The sequence below is a fragment of the Vulpes vulpes genome, chromosome 6, assembly GCF_048418805.1.
Source record: "Vulpes vulpes isolate BD-2025 chromosome 6, VulVul3, whole genome shotgun sequence".
NCBI classification, from domain to species: domain Eukaryota; kingdom Metazoa; phylum Chordata; class Mammalia; order Carnivora; family Canidae; genus Vulpes; species Vulpes vulpes.
The window spans coordinates 97,446,867-97,470,994 of NC_132785.1; the positions used below are offsets into that span (position 1 = coordinate 97,446,867).

Consider the following 24,128-nt stretch of genomic DNA (forward strand, 5'->3'; position numbering starts at 1 on the left):
TCTTTCTGGCACTGTAAGATGCTCCATGCTTATTTTGTATATTTCTTGACACATTCTTGGAATCAGCCATTTTCCCAATGAGCCCTGGTTCCTTTGATCAGAAAATGGAATTTTTGGATACTTGGATATGCATGTTGCTCCTGGTATCCAGGTTCTCCCAGCTGACAGGACAAGGACATAGATGTATGTATCCTAACTTCTGTGTACACACATGCCTGTATTTCTGTATATGTATCTGTGGCTGTAGTAAGCAAACTGGAGTTCATACAGACGTCTCCAGCCCCGGTGTAGTACCACATGGGTCATTCTGGCCTTTCTCCCTTGTCTGCAGACTCTCATCCTGACCATAAGGGCTGCTGTCTCTCCCCACCCTCTATCCATCCAATACTCCCAGGCATAATGATGTCAGAATGGTTAACGGATCATTCCCACCACGTACCTTAGCCAGAGCTCATTGCTTCCTTTTGCCTAGAGTCTTACCTCACATCCAGTTACTTAGGTCAGCACACTTTCCCTCACTCCCTTCAGTGAGTTGATTTCATTCATTTTAATACAGTTCATTCTTATGTGGTCTGCATTCCATCCTGGGATCCCTTGCCTCCCTAAATGCTTTTTATTTTTTAACTGGATGTATTCAGGTTCACTGTGCTGTGAAGTTTTAAGGGTTTTGATAAATGTTTAGTGTCCTGCATCTACCATTATGGTATCACCTGGGATAGTTTTACTGCCCTAAACAATCCCCTGTGCTAGGGACACTGAGTGACTCAGTAGGTTAAGCATCTGCCTTAGGCTCAGGGTTGTGATCCAGGGTCCTGGGATTGAGCCCCTCATTGGGCTCTCTGCTCATTGGGAGTCTGCTTCTCCCTCTGCCCCACATCCCACTCATGCTCTCTCTCACTCCTCTTTCTCTCTCTCTCAAATAAATATTAAAAAAAAATCCCCTGTGCTAATGAAGGCGTTCTTAAGAGTTTGAAAGTGCTACTAGTAGAAGAAATAAGAATAAATATAAATACTAGACAGCAGTTTCTTATAGGAAAAGGCAAGGCTGTGGGGCCTTGTTATTTGCTATCTTTACAAGGAGGAAACAGTGTGGGTTGGGTTTTCCATTTTTGTGAAAACCCCCCAAAGACTCCTAGTTCAAGGCATTTGAGTACCTCCAATTTAGATCTGGGGTGGTAAGTGGGTGGTGGGTGTTCTGTCTCAGGTTTCTCTTCTTACTTCCCAAGTCCATCAATAGCCCCAACTCACCATTTTGTTTAACATCCTGTTGAAAGTCCTACCAGCTAGTTTCATCTGAAAGCAGTTCTGGTTTTAATTCCACCTGATGTTAGAAACTGCTCTGCTGTTAGGCTATCACCTGGCTGATGCCCCGGTTGGGTTGCAGCTGTGGATGGAAACTAGTTCCTAATAGCCGACAAAGGTTGCTTTAGGGAGAGGTGAGAGAATTGAGCAGATGAACTTTATGAAACCTTCTTGTATGGTAAATATTAATCAGGTTTATCAGAAAGACAAATGCTTTAGGATTTGAGTTACAGGGTGGTGGGAATGATAGTTGAGACCCTAAAAATCCAAAACTAGTTGAGCCTGCCATGAATTTATTCTTTTCCCTCCGGGTGATTGTCCAATATGGTGGGGATAATGGTGCTATACTTCTCTTTACTCAGAAGGCAATTGTGAAGATAAATGGGAAAAGAAGCATGTGAAACTGCTCAGGGTACCCAGTGTGAATATGGTGACTTTCTGCACCCTTTTATTTCTCTCTCACTGATTCTGCTTTCGCCTAGCCTCTAAACATGGCTTTGGTCCTTGACCCTTTGCTTTTTCAATGGTACCTTCTGTCCATGGGATCAAATGTCTTGTGGCTCAACCATGCTTTTGTATGGATGATGCCTAAAACTCTGGCCCTTTGTCTTAAGTTTCAGACCCATCTATCTTTTTGCCAAACATTTCTACCTAAATGTCTCCTTGCAAAATCAGTATGTTTAAAAATTAAAGTTGTCCTCAACCAGCTGACCTTCCAGACTCTTTCCTCTTCAGGCTGTCATAGGCTTCCAGATATTGGAGCACTTTCTGGCTTTTCATCTCGGACCTTTAGTCCACAAGTCATGCTGAGCTCCTTTGGCAGTATTTTCCTCCTGTCCCCTCCACTGCTATCCCCAGTCCAGCCTACTCCCTGCCAGCTTGGCTTCCAGCTTTTCTTTTACTACTACCACCAGTCTCCTTTTTTTTTTTTTAAATTTTTATTTATTTATGATAGTCATACAGAGAGAGAGAGAGGCAGACATAGGCAGAGGGAGAAGCAAGCTCCATGCACTGGGAGCCCGACGTGGGATTTGATCCTGGGTCTTGAGGATCACGCCCTGGGCCAAAGGCAGGCGCCAAACCACTGTGCCACCCAGGGATCCCACCAGTCTCCTTTTTTAAGCTCAAATTTGAACTCAACTTAGCATCCCAAGCTTGCATTTCTAGCTTTACCTTCGAACTCAAACTATGTAGTATCTAACTAAACAACATATTCCTTCCTGCCTTTGTGCTGTTGTCTCTCTTCCTATCTTGGCAGGGTCAATTGTAGAGGTGGAACTAAACTTGCAGAGGAAGGTACAAGGGTATGGATGCACGTTAGCTTAGAATGAGGAGGACCTTTCCAATGGGGCTGCTAAAATGAGATGGCTCTCATGGAAGAAGTCTGTTATCTCCTGGTTCCCAAGCCTGAGGACCTCATTAAGTCCTTACCTTCATCCACTTCTGAAGCATGTGGCTTCTCTTCTTTTTTGAAGTTGCTTTCTCCCATGTTGCATGACATCCTCTCTAGCTACATCTCTGGCTCTTCTTTTTTTTCCATTTCCTCAATGAATTTCCTCTCCTGTTTCTCCTTCTCCTTTGCTCTTTCTCAAAAAGCTTCATGGCTCTTAGTGATCACCTTTTGAGAAAGATTCCCAAATAGGAACCCCAGCCCTGTCTTTACAGTTTGTCTGTGTTTCTGACGTCTCGCCAGATATTCCTATTTTGACACCTTATGTCCAAAGTTGAGCTCATTTCCTTCCTTCTAAAATATGTTCCTTTCTCCAGAGTTCCATGGTTTAATTCATGGCCACAGAGGTTGGCAGACTTTTTCTGTAAAGGGCCAGACAGTAAATGTTTTTGCCTTTGTCGGCCCTAAGACCTTGGTCATGACTACTTCACTATGCCTTTGTAGCCCCAAAGCACCTACAGATAATATGTAGACAAAATAGGTATTCTGTGGTTCAACAAGACTTTACTCACAGAAATAGGCCTCTGGGTCATAGTTTGCTGACTCCTGGGTTACCTAGGTCCAAAATTCAGTATTTCTTCACCTTTTACTTTCATTTGTTCTCTTCATATGTATTTAGTTTCTGCTGACTCTACCCTTATGAACTTTTCATATTTCTAGACTATAGCACTTGCCTATTCATTAGTCTAGTAGACAAAATGGCTCCCCTCTACATGTACTGGCCATCAATTTGCATAACCAGAAACCTCTAGTGATTGCCCCTGGCCTGCAAAATAGGGTTAAAGTTCTCCTGGTGTATCTTCTATGATTTGGCCTCCAGTCTTCCCTTAGTCCTTGGAATGGACATTCCTCTACACACATTGGTCTAGTTTGTGTTCTATCTCTGCTTGTGAGGCTCTCCTGACTCACAGTAACCTCCCCCTCCACTCATGGAAATGATTGTTCCTTCTCTTGACCTGCATAGTGGTTTTGATGTTATCCTTACCTTTTCCACTCAGACTGCACTGGGCTGTATTTTGTATCTTTGTAGCCTTCCTCCTTCTCCCTCTAAGGCTGTTAAGGGCAGCCCAGTAGATGGTGACATGGGTAATAATCACATGTAGAACTCTATCTCTCCTCCAGATCTGCCCATCCCTTGGGAGTTCTTGTCTCAGTTAATGGCACCAGGGATCATCGTTGGCCTTGGAGACTCTGTGACTGCTTATCTTTCTTCCTCCACTACACTTCTTTATAAAGTTTAGCTGTTTCTCCTTCTCCTTTCTTTGCCCTGTCTCCTCCTCTGCATCCCCTTAGTTGCTGACTTAGCTCAAGTCCTCTCTGTTCTTCACTAAGACCACTGGACTAGCCTTCGAATGTATATCCTCAAAACCAACTTCTCTCTCCTTATAACCCCAACACTCCATCTGTAGGGACCTGTCATGTAGGTGTGATCCTGTAACATTGATGATTGAAACCCCTCAGTGGCTCTCCATTGTCCTCGGGTCAGTGCTGGCTTTCCAATGTGCTGTGAAGCCACGATTGATCGAATACCCTTTCCTTTCCAGCCTCATTTTTGACCCATTGTATTGACGCAGTCTGCATTCAACCATATGTAATCCCAGTAGATCCTCTATATGCATGTGTATACACTTCCTTCTCTGATCTACCTAGAAAACTATCTGAATTTCTAGGAAGGGTATAAATGTCCCTTCTTAGCAGAACTTTCATCTCTCCTTCTTTTGGAAGACCAAACAGAATAAAGATGTCATAAGATAACCATTGAGAGAGACACTTGGGTTTGATGTATTTTCTGATGTCCTTTCAAATTCAGTCTTCTATTTTTTTTTTTATTTTTTTATTTTTAAAGATTTTATTTATTTATTCACGAAAGACACAGAGGAGAGAGAGAGGCAGAGACATAAGCAGAGGAAGAAGCAGGCTCTGTGCAAGGAGCCTGATGTGGGACTCGATCCCAGGTCTCCAGGATCAGGCCCTGGGCTGATGACAGACCTCTGAGCCACCCAGGGATTCCCTATTTTTTTTTATAAAGATTTTATTTATTTATTCATGAGAGAGACAAAGAGAGGCAGAGACACAGGCAGAGGGGGAAACAAGCTCTATGCAGGGACCCCAATGTGGGACTCGATCCTGGGACTCCAGGATCATGTCCTGGGCCCAAGACAGGCGCCAAACTGCTGAGGCACCCAGGGATCCCCAAATTCAGTCTTCCAAAGTTGACTTGGAGCCTTAGCAATGAAAAATTAAGTAGAGAAGTTTATAAGGTATCTTGAATGCTTAAGTATACTAGGTATGCACTTTTGACTTATTCCTTGCTTTTTGCTGTTAGAGCTTTAGCCTTCTTCCTCTATTATAATGGATAGTGAGAATCAACAATGTAGAATAATTCTGGATTTATTTATATCTCCCCCCTTTTTTAATAACCTGACATCTTCAGTTTAAGATGTTAGGATGGGGGCAGAGCAGGAGGGAATAATTATTTCATTAAAAATATTTGCTATACCCCTCCTCACTCTAGAAAAGTAACTTAACAGCTGTGGCAAAACTTCCTAGACTCCATCTCCTGCTATTTCTCCTTTCTTGTGGGAGCTTCCTCTCAGAGAAGGAGGCTTCTTGTGGGGCTGACAGCTCTTACCAGACAACCCACAGAGGCTGTGGAAAAGGAAGAAGCATATGAGGCTGCTGAGTAGGAGTGGGCATGGACAACATTCGGCTCCTTCAGCCATGGTCAAAAGCCACCTGTCCCTTTTATCTAGTGCCTCATCCTGGCAAGGAGAGAATATGTTCTCTTTCTGGAAGGATCTATGGAGCAGAAGAGAGGAGGGTGGACATCATGAAGAAAGTGCCCCTGTAAAGTGTTCTTTGATGTGGGGGATACCCAGTCAGGAGAGGAAACACAATTACTGTTGTTCTCTCTCTAGATTCAGAGTCTGTTCTGGTGAGGTCCTTGGGGATACCCTCTTGGAGGAGAAGGAAGGTGCCTTTTTAGTTTTGGAGGGTGCTATTCTGAGAGGCTTCTGCTGGTTTCCAGGGAGGGTGTTTGGTTTCTTCATAGGACTTGGCCTGTTCCTTTTAGTCCATTAGGAGCACTAGCAGCTCTAGACCACCTGGGGGCCTGGGTAAGTCCCTTCAGAGCCTCTGTCCTCATTCACAAAAGAGGCATCAGGTGTACCTTCCAGCACAGAATTAAACTACGGAGGAGATAAAGAGTGGAGCATTTTGAAGAGCCTAAGGCAACTTTCGTTTAATTTACATTTTCTGTCTCTTAGATACTGGAGCCAGGGATTGGGAGAGATGCACCACAGCACTTAGAACATACAGTAGACTATTTCTATTTCTCCTTAGCCTACTCCTCGGCAGAGGAAAAAAAAAAATCCTCAGAGATATCCAATCTTGGCTATTCCTAATTTTTTTGTTATGGGCAGAGAAGCTTTGAAAAATTAATTGTAATGCACTGACTTTTACCTTTGCCAGAGGATACATCCTTTATGCTAAAATGTAGGGATAATTGACTCTGAGCTGAAATAATTCTAAATTTAAATTTACAATGGGTTTGTCGGTATGTTTAGCTGGGCTGATGAAGAGTTATCATGAACCTTAGGTTTGAATTTTAGAGACAGATTCTTTAGTAGTCTTCACACATCTTTCCTTGCTCGGTGGAGTTCAGAAACCACTTCTGACTTGGAACCATAGAATATTAGATATGAAAAAGACTTAAAGGCTAGTCTACCAGATGTCCTGTCACCAGAGCCGTGGTCGCAGCCCAAGGCTCTATTCCCACCCCCCTCTCTGACCACAGTAGAGGGTCCAGACCTGGCAAGAGGAGGATTTGATCACTGAGATAAAGATACTATCCTCCTTCACTTTCAACTTCAGTCAGGTTTGATAAGCTTCACTTTTCTGTTCAGTTCTTGCCACTTTTTCTGATAATTTTTAATCTGTGGTACTTCTTAGTGTGCCTTTAACTGCTAAAACTTATCTGATTGTTAAATAGAAAACCAGCAGGGCTATAGGATTTGCCTCATTCACCTCCTTTTGCTATCAGCTCTCCCCCAGTGAGGGGATGTGTTGTGTGTCTATAGCGCATGACACTGACTCGGGTCCTCCAGGCAGTTGACTAATGAGTCCTGAGCTACCCGTTGCTTTTTCACCAGCCCCAGCACAGACTTGCCACACTTAGCAGCTCTTGACCTGTCCCCCCTCCACCCCCGTTGGGAACCATCTAGTGCCACCATCAGGCTGGTGCCATGCCCACAGGCCTTGGCAGAGAAGAGGTGAGCCTGGTACACTGAAGCCTGGAATTTGGCAGGGAGCACCCTTCGTCAGGTGCTGACGGCATGAGTCTTGCCTGATTTCCCAAAGGAGATAGGCGATATGATGACCTAACATGCCAGAAGCCCAAGCATGCTGGCATCAGGAGAAGCAAAAGGCAGTGGGCAAACCTGTAGTAACTTAGAGGCAGATATAGTCACACATAGGAGCCTTGAGCCAGGCTGCTATGGAACCACTATGGGATCTTCCTTGAATCTAGGTATTGGCTTGGCCTTCACTGCTGGTGACCTTGGTCAATTCCTTAACCTCTCTGAGCCTCCATTCCTCCCCTTCTGTATAGTGGTGGAATGATATTTACCTTGCAGGTGGTGAAGGTGAGAAACAATGTAGATTAGGCACTTAGCTATTACATGTTGATGAACTCAAGACATCGTAGCTATTATTTTTATGACTAGGGAACATAACAACACACTTCCTTGTTGGTTATTGGGACAATCCTGTATTTCTTTCCTCTAGGAATTAGAAATCTTATTTTAAGCCCAATAGTTTCAGCTGTAAGAGAATTGTGAAATGCTTTATCATGTTTTTAGGTTGTTACTTATCTATAGAGCAAGACTTAGAAAAGTTATAGAAACAAGCCACCAAGCCAAAAATCTGAATATCACAGATGTCTGGCTCAAGGCTTAGGGAGTCTAGGTGAACTTGTACCTTTACCCAAATAAAGGATTGTTTTTTCTTATAATATGCTAGATCTCTCTGCTAATCCCAGGACAAGATGAATATTAAGTAGACAGAAGGTTCCTGTCTATGATCAATTCTAATGCCTTTTGTGAAGGGAAATGGTTGTAAATTATTACTAGTTAATTAAATGAGTGTTTCCGTTGAGTCCTGTGTGCAGGCTTTTATCCAAGCCTGTTTAGAATCATGCAACATCAGAGCTAGAAAGGCTTTCAGACAACACTCTCATTTCATGGTCTAGGAGACTGAGCCAGGATTTAAGAGACTTGCTCAACTTCTGTCAAGTGATGTCAAGGGAAAGCAAACCTTGGCTAGGGGTATAGAAGGGGAGAGTGGGTTCCTAGAGATCTAGTGAGTATATCAAGTGAACAAAGCATGATTCCTAAGCACTGGGCCCATGCAGTCCATATGCTACTGGTATGCCTTGGTGCCATCTTGGAGTGCTTTTATATTTTCGAAGTGCTGTCACATATTTATTATAAGATAAAATATTATTCTTAGTTTTTTAAAAGATTTTATTTATTTATTCATGAGAGACACAGAGAAAGAGGCAGAGACATAAGCAGAGAGGCAGGCTCCCAATGGGGAGCCTGATGCGGCACTTAATTCCAGGATCCTGGGAGCATTGAAGGGAAATACTCAACCACTAAGCCACCCAGGTGTCCCTATTATTCCTATTTTTTTTTAATTTTTTTAATTTTTAATTTTTTTTATTATTCCTATTTTATAGCTGATGAAATTGAGGTGGCCAAATGAAACTTCCAATTCAACTAATTAGACCAAATAAATAGATATTTGGAGTTTTTACTTGGTTCAAGGAACTCTGCTAGGCCCTTTGGGGAACATGAAAATATCAGATCCTGTTGGAATGGAGCTTAGAAACTTACTGCAAGTGACGAGATAAAAGTATATGAAATTTATCTAATTGTTCTAGGGCATAGGTAAGTATTAAGATAATAATTGAGATAGGAATTTTGAGACTGGAGGGACCAATAGGTATGTCAAGATCTTCCTGGCCTAAAGCTCCTGTGGCTGCATCACTTTCCTCAGGCGCACTTGGTTAAGTATCCCACCTGCAGCCCCAGGTAACTACTCTGGGAAATCCTGAGCACCAGGCGATGATCCCAGCCCTAGGAATAATTCAGTAAAGATTTGAATGAATGGACAGGTGAAGAGAGATTTTCCAAGCAGAGACAACAGCTTGAGCAAAGGTGTGGCTATGCCATGGCGAGGAGACAGGCCTGACTAGAAGAGCAGGTTTAAAGAATGGAAGCTTGAAAAAGAGGTTTGGATAAATTAGTGGGAGGCAGTGAAAAGAGAACCCTGGTGGCCCAGAAAGCTAAGTGGAGCAGCTTGAGTTATTCTGAAGGCACTGGGGAGCCAGTAGAGGCTTTGCTGGAGAAAGTTGATGAGAGTGGCACTTTGGAAAGGGTTATCTGGGCAGTGAGGTGTAGACTCTTTTTTGTTTGTTTTTATACCTTAAAAGTGTTTAATTTTGATGCATTTCAATTTATCAATTTTTTAAATCACTTGTATATATCCTGTACTTAATGTCATATCTTATACTTGGATGTCATACCCAAGAAACCATTGCCTAACCCAAGGTCAGGAAAGTTTAATTCTATGCTTTCTTGTAAGATTTTTATAGTTTTAGTTCTTGCATTGGGTCTATGATCCACTTTGAGTCCATGTTTACATATGATAAAAGGTGGGTGCCACCTTCGTTCCTTGACATGTGGATATCTAGTTGTCCTAGCACTATGAGTCAAAAAGAATATTCTTTGTCCATTTAATTGTCTGGGTACTTTCATTTTAGAAATCCCTCCCCACCACTTGTCCTATTTTCCTTACGGCAATCTCCAGGCAACCACTGGTGATTTTTCTGTCACTATAGATTAGTTTGCCTTTTCTAGACAGAATGTGCTGTTTTGGGTTTCTTTAGTACAGTGTTCTTTCATGTTGCATGCATGCATTAACAGTTCTTTTTATTGTTGAATACTATGCTAGTGTGTGGCTATACTACATTTTAAAAAAAGCTGTGAGCATTTGTGTGCATATCTTTGTATGGCCATATGCTGTCTTTATTCTTGGGTAATTACCAGGAGGGGAATGGCTAGATCAAATGGGAGATATACACATAACTTTTTTAAAAAAGATTTTATTTATTTATTCATGAGAGATGGGGTGGGGCAGAGGGAGAAGCAGGGAGCCTGACATGGGACTCGATCCTGGGTCTCCGGGGGCATACCCTGGGCAGAAGGCGGCACTAAATCACTGAGCCACCCTGGCTGCCCCCGTATATGTAACTTTTTAAGAAAATGTCCAACTGTATTCAGAGTAATGATACCATTTTACAGTCCCATCAACAGTGTGTAATAATTCCAGTTGTTCCGTACTTGTACAAACAGTATGGTCGGAATTTTCAAAGTTAGCCATCCTAATAGGTATATGTTATTATTGCCTTATGGTTTTAATTTGCACTTCTCCAATGAGTAATGATGATGAGCTTGGTTTTTTTGTACCTATTTGCCATCTGTATATCTTCTTTGGTGAGATGTGAAGTAATGAAGCCTATTTTTGAAAAGTTGGATTGTTTTATTATTGAGTTTTACAAGCTCTTTATCCTGGATGCAGATATTTGATCTATGATTTACAACTATTTTCTCCTAATCTGTGACTCATCTTTCATACTCTTGACTGTATCTCAAGAGCAGAAACTTTAATTTTGACGAAGTCCAATTTATCATTGTTTCTCTTTTATGGATTGTGTTTTTGGTGTCATATCTAGAAAAATTTATCTAACTCAGGGTCCCCCCAATTTTACCTTATGTATTTTTCTTGAAATATAAAATTTTTAAGTCTTTCGTTTAGGTCTGTGATCCATTTTGAGTTATTATTGTGTAAGTCACAATGTAGGAGTTGGAAGTTCTCCATTTTGCATATGGACATCCAGTGGTTACAGCGCCATTTGTTGACTCTTGAGTTTTTCTCGTTTATCTGTGCATTATTATGTCATTTTTAAAAAGTTCATTGCTTACTGATTTTTGATCAAGGCCACAAGAGTTGCCCTCCTGACCCACAGAAGTGGTCTTTAGGAGAGAAGGGGTTGTTACGTCATTCCTCCTTGAATGTCTATTTACAGAAAGAATGCTAAATGTGTCCATTTCTATGTGAAGCCACTTGAGCACTCTGGCCTCAGCCCTGTTCTCTTGGACATTCTCTTAGATGATGATGTAGCTACCGTAGGCCCTGTAGTCCATTAAGCTGAGAAGGAAAGTGATTTGAACCAGCTGGATTTGGGATCCAGCAAACCTTGAGTCCTAGAACAAGCTGAAGTTCTAGGGAAAAAATATGAAGCTCCTAGGATTTGGGGCCTAGTCACTACACGGGATGTGGGAAGCAGAGCCTTATGGCACATAGGAGAGATGCAGAGGTTTTAGTGGATAGCAAATTCAACCTGGGTCACTAGGGCTTCTCACAGTGCTCGTGCAGTCTATAGCTGCATTAGTAATGGGCAGTGTCACTATCAAGATCAAGATTGGTCATAATCTTGCTCTTCCCTATGAGGGTCAAGTTAAACCTGCAGGCTGATGTTCTTTATTTAAGGGCACATGGAGAAAATAGGGCACCTCCAGAGGAAACTGGTCAGAATGTCAGATGAGAAAACGGTGCCTTATATGAAGCTAATGAAGGAATTTGGGATATCCATATTTATTAACTTATTTACTGACTAGTTCCATGAATGCTTCAGTCCTCTTATGTTCAAGGTAAGATCTAAGGGACAAGGCATAACAATTGCAACATGACGTGGGGTCCAGCTATGGTCTCTTAATGGTACAGAGTTGTCCAACTGCTTCAAGTGGCCTAGGAATATCTTATAAAAATGAGTTTTGAGTTGAGTCTTGATTGACAAATAGGGGTTTGACAGAGAGAGGAAAGAGTTTTCTGGCCAGAAAGATTGCATGCCCTCAGTCACTAGGCGGTAAATGTCAGGCAGATAACGTGTATTTTTCACAATATTGACTATATTCCCCAGTATGCTGTCTGACTTTAACACGTTTTGTTGATCTCTCAGATTAAATGAGAAAACATACCTTCCTAGTCTACAAGTAATTAGAAGAGCCTGGGGGTACAGGTTGTAAATGTATTTAGCATGATTGGGATGCAGCATGCAGGGCTATGTGCCGGGCTAAAGAGTTTGGACCTTATCATGGAAGGGAGAGGAAACATTGAAAGATTTTAAATTAGGAAGTCATATGGTCAGATTTTCATTTTTGAAACTGGTCATTGGCAGTGGTTGGAGGAGGGTGAGTCTGGAGACAGGAAACAACTAAAAGGCCATTGCAGATGGCCAGGTGAGGCATGGTGGTAGGAATAGGGAGGAAGAGGCAGGTTTAGGAGAGGCACAGAAAGTGGGTTTGGTAGAATTATATGTATGTCACCAGGAGCCTGTGCTGCTGTGTCAGTGGTGATGTCAAGACTGTGGGGGTGTCAATTAGGGGGCATAGAATAAGAATTTGGATCCTCGGCATGTTGATGTGTTGAATTAAAGAAACTTGTCTCAGTGGGACAAGGGAGTAGATACTTTTAGAAAAGGTCCATATATATATATATATATAGGTTTAAGAGTGAAGTCTATGCTAGAGACTTAGGAAATGAATTTGACACTGCTCCCTGTCCTTAGCCTATACCCGTTTGGAGATTCCAATATGTTTGTTTCTTCTACTCCTCCCCCAAAGAATCTCAAGTTGGTGCTGAAATCATGAGGTTGAATCTTCCAATGGAAGAAAAAGAGGACTTAGCACGATTTAAAGGCAATGGGCGGGGGCGGGTGGGGAGGGGGGTTGGGAAGAGAGAGAGAGATGCTGGAAAGGAGCCTGAGAGAGAAAGAGAAAAGTGAAAGGAAGACCAGGGAAGAGGGTCTTCCTCTGGAAGCAAAGAAGTTTGTGAAGAAGGAAATTTGTGAAGAAGGAAGCTGTCAAGGGGATCAGAGCTGCAGAGATCAATGGAGATGAAAACAGACATATCCTTGGATTTGACAGTGGCACATGCCAAGGGTTGCAGGAGTGGTGTCAATGCCAGAGGGAGGCAGAGGGTTAGATTGTAGGTGGTAGTATGGATGTTAGAAGGTATAGAGGAGAGGTGATAACTATTTTTTAAATATTTGACTTATTCTCTTTGGCTGCCAATTTGAATAAGTCTTTGGGTGCAGATGATAGAATACCGTACTCAAACTGGGAATTTATAGGCTCAAATGACTAAAAAGTCCAGAAGAATCAAGTCAAGCTTGATCTATGGGTTTAAGTGATATAAAGATCTGGTCTCTTTCTGTCTCTCAGCTTTTTCTTCTTAGCTGACTTCCTTCTCCAGCTCAGTGTGGTGGCAGAAAGGGTGCTGGACACTCTCAAGTTTATGTCCTTCTAGATTAAAGTTCAGCAGAAGTGAGATCTTTTCTGTTTCTAGTAGATCCAGGACTCCTAATGGGACCTACTTGAGTTTTGTGCCCAAACCGTGCCCCAGTTACTGTGGGTAGAGAGTAAAGATTACTCAGATGACTGGATATAGGACATATATCAGCTCCAGGCCAGTCATCTTGGCTGGAGAAATTCAGTGCCTTGATTAGCAAGGCCTAGGTCACTTGTCCAGGCTGGAGCTAGGAGCATAATCCCAGCCAAACAATTTGGACTACCTGTTAGGGAGGGGTAGTTCTCGAATAAAAGCTGAAGTGCAGTTCCTAGAGGCTGGAATGGATGTTCTAGCTGGAGAGAAAATAACCACTGGACTTATAGGGGAAAGACTAGGATCAGTGCATAAAAACTATTGGTTGCTGCACTTCTGCTTTGTGAGAAAGATCCTTCTGTGGATCTGTAGGATGAAAGAGGCCAGATGTGGAGGTAGCAAGTTGGCTGTCACTGGGGGTGTCCAAGCAGTCACTATGACTAGACACCAAGAACCCATCAGCACTGTGTAAATGGAAGGGGTGATCTGGAAGACCTTATTTTCCAAACTGTCTGTAACAGGGATACATTTTTATGCTAAAACCTGTATACTCTTAATACATGTGAAATTATAAGCAGAAGTTTCATGACATAGCACTTTTCCTTACTATGTGACACATGCATCTTTACTGTTCCAGTATCTTGGTTGTGTGCAAACCACCCCATTGTTTTCATGTCAAATCCATAGTTTGTAAACCCCTATTCTAAGGTCAGGGGTTTAGGTGGAGTGGGCTTGAATCTGGTGTTTGAGTCTGGCTTTCCCATGGTGATGGTGGCAGTGGTCAAAAATGAAGAAGCAAACCTATTCTACTTGTGAGAGCTCCCGATTCTGTGTGGTGGACTCTCTAGCCATCAGAGCAGCTCCAGACCCCTGGGAGTGGAGGAGTGGCCTTCTTTGTGGACCCTTGGGTCAGTGTTGGAGAGAGTTTACACACTGGCCGGGGGCCGGGGAATCTTAGAGGTGGCCCCAGCAATCTGTCTGGAGGCTGACAGCGGCTCCTGTGCCAGCAGCAGTTTATGTTGTGAGGTTGAATGTGTGTGCATGTGTGTGCTCTTTGCCAGGCCTTTATATTGAAGATGAAGGAGTGGCTTTTAAAAATAACATATTTTTGACTTGAAACAAGTCAAGGCAGAGAGTGGAGACAATTAGAGACTGACATCCTGTTTAGTCATCTCTCCAGAGAGCTCTATTTTCAGAACTGTTCCATAAAGGTTCACAAGTGGTATTAAGACAGTTTTGGGGATATTGTTCACTTAGCAGTAGTCATGATATAAGTAGCCAATTTGAACGTTGGTGTGATCTACAGTGTGGTAACACCTTGATAGTAGATTTTGTGCAGAGGAATGGGAGTTTATAAGACTAGGCTGTTACACAGGTAAAGCTTTCTGAGTTAGAACAAAGCAGGCATCTTTTATTTTGAAAAAGTATATAATCGGGGTGTGGCCTTAAAGAATATGTGGTGGTAAGCTAGGGAAAGGTCAATGCATTTTTTTCCCAGTCTTTGTCACCTATGGGTACAGTAAAAACAGGATATAGTACTATCAAGGTTCTTTGAGCTCATTTGATGGAAACCATGCCAAAAATGCTGAATAGCGATGTCACAGACTTTTGGATGAGAATGGTGAAGCTTGGGGTGGTTAAGGACCTTGCCCAGACTCCAGAACCAAATGTGGCAGTCAGGCTGGAGGCCATGTATTCATCTAGTTTGGGCACTGCGCCATGTAATTTGCAGCTTATTTAAATGTAATATTCTACCAAAAATGATCAGCCGTATCTGTACTCGGCTTCTGTGGACCTCTCTCTCTTTGATGAAAAGTCAAAGGCAGGAATAGAGTCATGAGTTGTGTCAGACAAGATTTTGACAATTGTAAATTCATGTATTTGGGTCCAAAAGAACCTCACAATCCAAGGCTTAGAGATATTCTTGGATAGTTCAAGGTTAGCACTCAGCCTGAAGAGGGCAGAGCCCGTCAACCTGGGCTGGTGTGATCAGAGCAGGTCGAGAGGGTGCTGCCTTGAATCCAGAGGCATGCTGCATGAGGACAAGACCTAGCCTGGAGACTGCAAACTGCCTGGTTTGCAGAGTGGATATCTTGCTATCTCATTGCATAGATGAGAGCTTTAAGGGATGTTGATACTCCATGAACAGGCAAGATTAATGAATGCAAAGTTCCTGAATTGCCTTCCCTGGTGCTTGCTGAAGATGGACTACACTCAGGTGAAAATCGTAGAGGTGGAGATGGTACTCTTCCCTCTTTTTGCTTCCTACAAGAAAAAGTTGCAGTTAACCATGCCTCATTTGTTTATTGCTTTGTATGGTGCCATTATTTTTCTAGTTCATACATCTGCCACGTGTTTTTTTTTTTTTTTAAGATATATTTGAGAAAGAGAGAGAGTGAAAGGTAGGAGGGGCAGAGAGAAAGAGAAAGAGAATCTCACACGGACACCCCACTGAGATTTATGCCCAATGTGAGGCTCGATCCCATGACCCTGAGACCATGACCTGAGTGGAAATCAAGAGTCGGACATTTAACTGTCTGAGCCACCAAGGCACCCCTTACCTGCCATTTGGTTTAATAAAATGTTGCTCTGACATGAGATAGGGATAGCTCAGAAACAATGACCGAGTTTACAAGTGCTTCTCCATAATATCACAAAGAGCCAAATTGGAAGAGAATAAAACTGAAGACAAGGGAAACATTGAAAGAACTGTTCCCCTTAGATTTGTTTTTCCACTTTTAAAGTTCCTGTACTTGCACTTATTTCTTGCCCCTCCTCCATTGAATGAAAGACTTAGGTCTGGTTGATGGCTGTGATTTGCACATGTAGGCCTCCTTGTAAAGAATCATTTGAGGGGGATCCCTGGGTTGCTCAGTGGTTTAGTGCCTGCCTTCAGCCCAGGGCATGATGCTGGAGTCCCGGGATCGAGTCCCACATTAGGCTCCTGCATGGAGCCTGCTTATCCCTCTGCCTGTGTCTCTGCCTCTCTCTCTGTGGGTCTATCATGAATAAATAAATAAAATCTTAAAAAAAAAAAAAAGAATTATTTGAGGCCCACAAAAAGTACTTTGAAATTAGAATATAACACACAATTCTTTTCTCTTTCTAGGTGGATCTGGAGCCAGAAGGGAAGGTATTTGTGGTAATAACCCTAACAGGGAGCTTCACTGAAGGTAAGGATTAGTTTTGGGTGGTTTCTGGTATAAGTATAATCTTAGTCCCCACTCAGTAGGAATTTTTAACATGGAAGTTATAAAAAGAGCATTTTATAAAAGATGCTTTAAAAATTTGTTTTCTGGGCAGCCCTGTGGCTCAGAGGTTTAGCGCCACCTTTAGCCCAGGGTGTGATCCTAGAGTCCCAGGATCTAGTCCCAGGATCGAGTCCCACATCGGGCTCCCTGCATGGGGCCTGCTTCTGCTCCCTCTGCCTGTGTCTCTGCCTCTCTCTCTCTCTCTGTGTCTCTCATGAATAAATAAATAAAATCTTTTAAAAAAATTGTTTTCTGTCGGGTTGGCTGGTATTTTGTTTCTAATGATCTGTTGGTTTGGATTGCCAGATTAAATATATCGGCTAAATCTGGCAATCTCAGGATTTGTTTAACACACTCAGAGTTTAACATTTTCTTCATCATCATCTTAGCTGAATTGGTTCTTGCCTCTTTTCATTCATGTCTATCAAATTGTACTGTAGAATTTTGGTTTTGGGCCAACTTTTCAGTTTGCCCTGAAAGTTTTAAAATTTTAAGGATTATGTTCTCTTTCTTATCTCATTCTGTTCTTTAAGGGATTCTATTCCTCTTCTCCTGGCACCACCCCCACCGCCCACTCTCTAATTTTTTTTTTTTTTTTTAAAGAATTGAGGTAAGATATATGCAGTGAAATGAACGGATCAGAAGTGATGAATTTGAGTTTTGGCAAATGCATGCAACCACGTCACCAGCACCCTGATCCAAGATAAAGAAGATTTCCACCACTCTGAAAGTTCCCTGTGTCCTTTCCCAGTCAGTCTCCTGCTGCCAGAGGCAATAAATGGGATGGTTTTTTTTTTCACCATAGATTAGTTTTGTCTATCCTTGAAGCTCATATAAATGGAACTATGTAGTACATTCTCTCTCTTGTCTGATTTCTTGTGCACAGCATAATTTCTGTGACAACCACTCGTGTCATTGTGTGCATTAGCATCCTATTCCTTTTTCTTGCCAAGTGTTCCATTACATACCCATTCTCTTCTTGATGGACATTTGGAGTTATTATGCTGCTATATGCATTCTCGTACATACATTTTTCTTGATGTGCACTTTCATTTCTCTTGGGTAGGTATGTAGCCTCTGTAATTGGTGGGTAATAAAGGATATATATGTTCAACTTTATAAGAAACTCTCACATGTTTTTCTAAAGTAAGATTGTATTTTTATACTCCCACCAGTGATGAGCATCCCAATAATTCCATATCCTCATCAACACTTGGTATGGTCATTCCTTTTAACTTTAGACCGTCTAGTGGGTATACAATGATATTTTGTGATTTTAATTTGCATTTCCCTGGTGTTGGATACTTTTTCATGTGCTTATTGGTCATTTTTCCCCCAGTGCCAGTTCAGGTCTTTTGTTTTCTGAAATTCGATTTGTCTTTTTATTACTGATTTATGATTGTTTATGTTTTCTAGATAAGCATCCTTCGTGAGAAATTTATATTGTGAATATGTTTTGCCAGTATGTGGCTTGCCTTCTCACTTTCTTAATGGTTCTTTGAGCAGAAGTTTTAAATTTCTCTGAAGTTCAATTTATCAATCTCTTCTTTCCCTAGTTTATACATTTTGTAATCCTCTTTAAGAAATCTGTCATAGGGTCACAATGATATTGTCCTATTTTCTTTCAGAAGATTACAGGCTTTTATGTTTAGGTCCATGTTATGTTATATTTAGGTCTTTCTTTGTTCCTTCTTAAATTAATATTTGTGTGTGAAGGGGTTGAGATTTCTTTTCCTTATACTACAATCCTGTTGTTCTACTCCCTACCATTTGTTGAAGGCTTTCTTTTTTCTTGGAACCTCTGTCGCCAATAATTTGGCCCTACTGTGGATCTATTTATGAACTATTTTATTCTATTGATCTATTTGTCTGTCTTTATGCCAATATGACATCATCTTCATTGCTGTTGCTTTATAGTAAGTCTGAAGGCTAAATAGTGTGAATCCTCCAAATGAGTTTGTTTGTTTGAAGGGTATTTTAGCTATTCTCAGTATTTTAAATTTTGATGTCAGTTTTAGAGTCAGATTATCAATTTCCACATGAAAGCCTACTGAAAGTTGAATTAAAGTTGTATTGAATCTATCCATCAATTTGAGGAGGGCTGACATCTTAACAATTGTGAAATCCATAAACTTGATATATTTCTCCATTTACTGATGGTCTCTAATGTCTCATCCATATCAATATTAGCAATTCGATGTAATTTTTAACATAGAGATCTTGCACACATTTTAAAAAATGTATTCCTAAGTATTTTAAACTCTTGACGCTGTTATAAATGGCATTTTAAAATTTTTATTTTGGAAATTGGTAACGGTACATAGAAATGACTTTTTTGTTTCTTGGGTGTGCATTCTATGGCCTTAGAATTTCATTTATTGGGACGCTTGGGTGGCTCTGTGCCTTCAGCTTGGGGTGTGGTCCCAGGGTCCCGGCATCAAGTCCTGCATTGGGCTCCCCTGGAGGAGCCTGCTTCTCCCTCTACCTGTCTCTGGCTCTCTTTGTGTCTCTCGTGAATAGGTAGATGAAATCTTTTTTAAAAAATTTCATTTAGGGCAGCCCTAGTGGCCCAGCGGTTTAGCGCTGCCTTCAGCCCGGGCCGTGATCCTGGAGACCCGGGATTGAGTCCCACGTCGGGCTCGCTGCATGAGCCTGCTTCCCTCTGCCTGTGTCTCTGCCTCTCTCCTTCTCTCTCTTTCTCTCTGCACCTCTCATGAATAAATAAAATCTTTAAATAAAAAAAATTTTTTTTCGTTTATTCTAGTAGGTCTTTCTTTCATAGATATTTTAGGATTTTCTCTGTAAATAATCATGTTATTTATGAATAAAGCAGTTTTCTTTTTCTTTACTAATATTTATGACGTTTATTTCCTTTTCATGCCTTATCGTGCCCGGAGGCCTTGAGGACAGACAACCTTGTCTCATAACTTTAGGAGGAAGGAATTTAGTCTTTCCCTAATAAGTATGATGTTAGCTGCATGCGCTTTGTATATACTTTTCACCACAGTCAAGGAAGTTCTTTCAAGTCCTAGTTTTCTGATAGGTTTGGTTTTTCTCTTTTCTTTTTTAATCAAGAATGACTGTTAAATTTTGGCAAGGGCTTTTTCTTTATCATTGACATGAGCATATGGTTTTTCTCCTTTGTTCTTCTTTATTTTCCAGCAGTCAGCTAAATTACTGGCTATCACCTTAAAATTGTGAAGGCTTTTCAGAGTGAGATTTCTCTTTTCACTTTTACCCCTTAGTTCTTGGACAAATTCCATAGTCCTGAAACATAGTGTTCACTGGTAAGGCATAACCAAGCTGGGGTTTCAGTGGAAAGCCCAAGGTGTTTTAAGTTCTTTTAACTTTGTGGGACTTGGGCTTCAAATTGTCTCTCCTACAATGGGAAACAGTAGACATCTCAACTCCTTTCTCTCAGCCTTCTAATTATTGCTCTAGTTATTGCGCTTGAACAGACTGAAGGAATTTATAAATTTGGGGATTCTCCTCTCTGTGGCCTGTCTTTTCCAGGATTTCTCTGCTCAATTTCCAGTCATCTGTTAGTCCTGAGATGTTGTCATTTCACTCTTCAAGCCAGTAAAACTGTAGTTTTCGGTTTGAATTCTTTTCACTCGACCTCATGCAGCCTGGGGAATAACATTGGGATATGGCCTATAAATATGGATCTTAACCAGCGCAATTCCCTTCTTTCAAGTATCACATTCCCTCCAATTTCTGTCCTTTTTTGGTTGTTCTCCAGTGTTTTCAACTAATTGTTTTGAAATATATTTCTAAAGGCTTTAATTGTGGTGGAAGGGTTAGTCTATAAAAAGCCATTCTACCATTAACAAAATCCTGTGAAGACTTTTAAACCTGTGGTTTAATGGTTTGTCCTTTTGGTGTTGGCATTTTGCAAATTGGTGACACTTTTGAAATTTGTTTTTTCTTTCCTCTCAGCTGACCGTTATTCATGTGGGAGGTCTGTTTTAATGTTAATGTTTAATTTTGCCATCTGTTGTCTCAGTTGTTGCATCTTACCTTTTTGTTCCAGTATTGAAATTAGCAGATATGTAAGGTACTTGGACATGAACAAGCTCTCCAGATTACAGTTTAATCAGCTCAATGACCTTTTTGTTTTGCTTGGTATCTTGTACATGGAGGCTTTGTGAGAAAAAGGAGTCTACTGACGCTCAGTCAAAATATAACGTAGGATTACAGAACACTGTTGTTAGAACATTCTCACAGTACATGGGACATGGGCAAAACCATGGTCTAGACAAACCCAGCCATAAGCTAAGAGGCAGAGTGAGGAGTGGGTGAGATTCTCAGTGCTCTGAGCTACCTTTCTGCACTAATGTTACATGAGACCAATGGAGTAGGGCCATGGACAGAAGACCAGGTCCTCTTGTGCTGTAGTCATTATATGACTTTTTCTTCTTTTTCTTCTTCTTCTTCTCCTTCTCCTTCTCCTCCTCCTCCTCCCCCTCCCCCCCCCGCCCCCTCCTTCCTCTCCCCCTCCTCTTCCCCCTCCTCCTTCTCCTCTCTAGGACTAAATTATATTATGGTTCTATCTTCCTTAATTGAAATACTAGAACGCTGGTACCAGAATACTTGTGGATATTCTTATATTGATTTATTAGTTTTAGTGATAAGGAAGGAATGCCAAATATTAGTAGGGGTGAGTTCTTACCAGGTCATTGCAATCATTTATCTTTTAGAGGTGATCCTGGGTAAATGTGAGGCTGGCTGAGTTCATCTTTGGGAATCCCACCTCCCCTTTATGTTAGTCCTTGCTCTCTGCTTTTAACTGTCTCTTACTCCTTTAAGATGCCTGGTGATCTCCTCTCTCTAGGAACAGTTGCTAATAGAGAAGATAGTGAATTCATGGGCTAATTCACACTGAAGCGATAGTGATCAATATCTTAGTGCTCTACCCCTCTTAGGTGTGTCTGTGTATTTTAAAAGATGCTAAAACTGATGTTTTTTCCACGAGAAATAGATTTTGAACATTGACACTTCAGGAGCTGTAGCATCTATGTGTGGGATATATTTTAGAACCTCAGATCTCTTCTCTATAGGAGCATTGTCTTGTCCATTTGGCTCTGAGGCTGGGCCTCAGCTTGAGCTTGCACATTGCTGTTGCTTTAGAGCACAGCTCCATTGTCAAATGCAGACGACGTGATAGCTGCCTCTGTGTGTGTGTTACATGAGGGAATGGAGCCCCGACCACACACCTGCTACAGCTGTGGCAGCAGCCGTGGCCTGGCATTGTGAGAATGTCCCTGGCTTGGCTTCACTCCTGGCAGCCACTTTAGATTATTCCCGGCCATAAAATGAAGGGTTGGCTGATAGAACATTTGGAGCTCTAGTTCTTATCTTGGATGCTGAAGGGCTTTGCATAAGAAAGCACTATGGAGTCAGGCCTGCCCAGTGTTCCCAGGCTGCTATAGGAGCATTGGCTTAGGATCCCAATGGGTTGGCCAAAGCTTGAGAAATGTTGGTTGACTCTCAAAGTGCATCTTAGGCTGTGATTTTGAAGATCAGATGTTAAAATGTGTAGTGCTTTGGAAATTGTAGAGTGCTGTGTGAAAAAACGTATGCTAGTGGGATTCCCATTTCCATGTTTCTATTGTCACAGTAGCAAGATTCCTGTCATTCTCCCCACCCTTGCCTGGGACCCTGTGAATACTCAACAGTTTTGTTTTATTTTGACATTGGATTTATTTATTTATTTATTTATTTTTGGATTTATTTTTTTATACTAGAAGCTTCAAGAATTTAGTGAACAATGACAACTATGCTGTGGGTTTATCTCCATGCCTATTTTCTTTCATAGGCTCCTATAGGAGTTTTGCCACTAGATCAGATTCTATAATTCCAAAGTTCTCCTTAAAAAAGAAATTGTTTAAATATGGCAGTGATCTGTGATATACAGGGCTGGTATTAGGAGCTACTGACTACTTCTCATTTCTTCCTCTCTCATTTTCTTATCTTTCATTAGTTATGCTGAAATAGCAGCTAAGGCAAACAGTTTTTATTAAATGTAAGACATGACTGAGGAATGACATGGCCCATATCTGCCAGGAACAGACTTGCTATTCACCATAGATGCTAGGGAGATAAAAATGGACAAGACTTAAGACACTCTCTCGAGGGAGCTCATCGAGGGGGAGCAGATGCACCCCATGTGTACAGGGCAGGGGCCTATGTCCTGCCATGGGAATGAGCCCAAGGCATGATGTTGGCACCTGGGAGTATGTAATCAGATCAGCCAGAAGGTTTTAGAAAAAGCTTCACAGGGGAGATGATATTTAGAGCAAGTTCAAGTGATGAGTAGAAATGCACCAGGAGGGGAGGATAGTTTAAGAGGGCAAGACAGTTTGTATAGAGGCACTGAGATGAGAGAGCAGTGACAGTTTCCAGAAACTGAAAGTAGTGGGTTGTTTTCAGAGGTTGGGGAACATGGGGGAGATGTGGGAGGGTCTTCTGTGAAAGTTTGCCTTAGTTTTGGCTGCTGTACCAGTGTAACTATGAACAGTGCCACCTTTCACTCTGAAAGGGTCCCAGGCTAGAAGATAAATTATGTGGTCACACTCCTTTTAAGTTAGTGGAGGTGATGGGGTTGCCAATGAAGGGTTCTAAGCAGAGAGAAATAAGATCTGATTTGGTAGTAATGGGCTCAAGGGCCTGGGAGCAAGGGCATGTTTGAGCATAAAAGGAAACAAGGGTGTGGAAAGCGATTAAGACACTATTAAAGTGGGATCCCTGGGTGGCGCTAGTGGTTTAGCGCCTGCCTTTGGCCCAGGGCGCGATCCTGGAGACCCAGGATCGAATCCCACGTCGGGCTCCCGGTGCATGGAGCCTGCTTCTCCCTATGTCTCTGCCTCTCTCTCTCTCTCTCTCTGACTATCATAAATAATAAAATAAAAAATTAAAAAAAAAAGACACTATTAAAGTCATGTAAGAGAGAGATTAGCAGAGCCTGGGTTCAGTTGGCATCTGTGGGGGTGGATAGAGAGGGGGACAGCTATATGACATGTATACATAGGATAACCAACTGGAATTGGCAACTCACTGCATGTTACAGATGAGTAAGGATGATATTGTGGAGTCATTCACCGGGGTAGAAATATACAGATGGACAGTGATGAATTCAGGTTTGAATAGGCGGAGTTTGAAATGCTTGTGGGAAACCCAGGTGGAGATGTCTAGGAGGAATTGGAAATAAGAGTCTGGAGTCTGGCAAGAGATCTGGTCCCAAGATGTAGCTCTAGGTGTCAGTAAGAGATCCATAGATAAACAGGCCCAGTGAGAAGATTTAGAGACCCAAACCAAGGCTGACCAATAGCAGATCTCTGGAACACCAGCACCTAAAGACTCTGGTTCACAGGTTATAATCTGTCAAACTCACTCAAGCTGTGTTGAAGGTTTACTTAATGGACACCTATTTTGTTTATATATTCATGGCTCACTCAGTAATATTTGAGCGCTTACTGTATGCCAGAGACTGCTTCATCAGATGGTACAATGTTTTTCAAATTGACATCAAAATGTGTTACAATGAAGTTTGAATACAGAACAGAACACAAAAGGCTTTGAAAAGTAATGTTTGAATTAGTGTCAACGGTAGTAGTTTT

At 41.7% G+C, this 24,128-nt stretch overlaps 1 protein-coding gene across 1 annotated transcript in view; it reads left to right on the forward strand.

Moving 5' to 3' along the window:
- Window positions 1–24,128, forward strand: part of PRKCH (protein kinase C eta) — a 157,028-nt gene that overhangs the window by 52,173 nt on the left and 80,727 nt on the right. Inside the window, exon 2 of the mRNA XM_072761707.1 lies at window positions 16,368–16,431. Coding sequence (XP_072617808.1) covers window positions 16,368–16,431 — 64 coding nt within the window. The remainder of the gene's footprint in view (window positions 1–16,367; window positions 16,432–24,128) is intronic.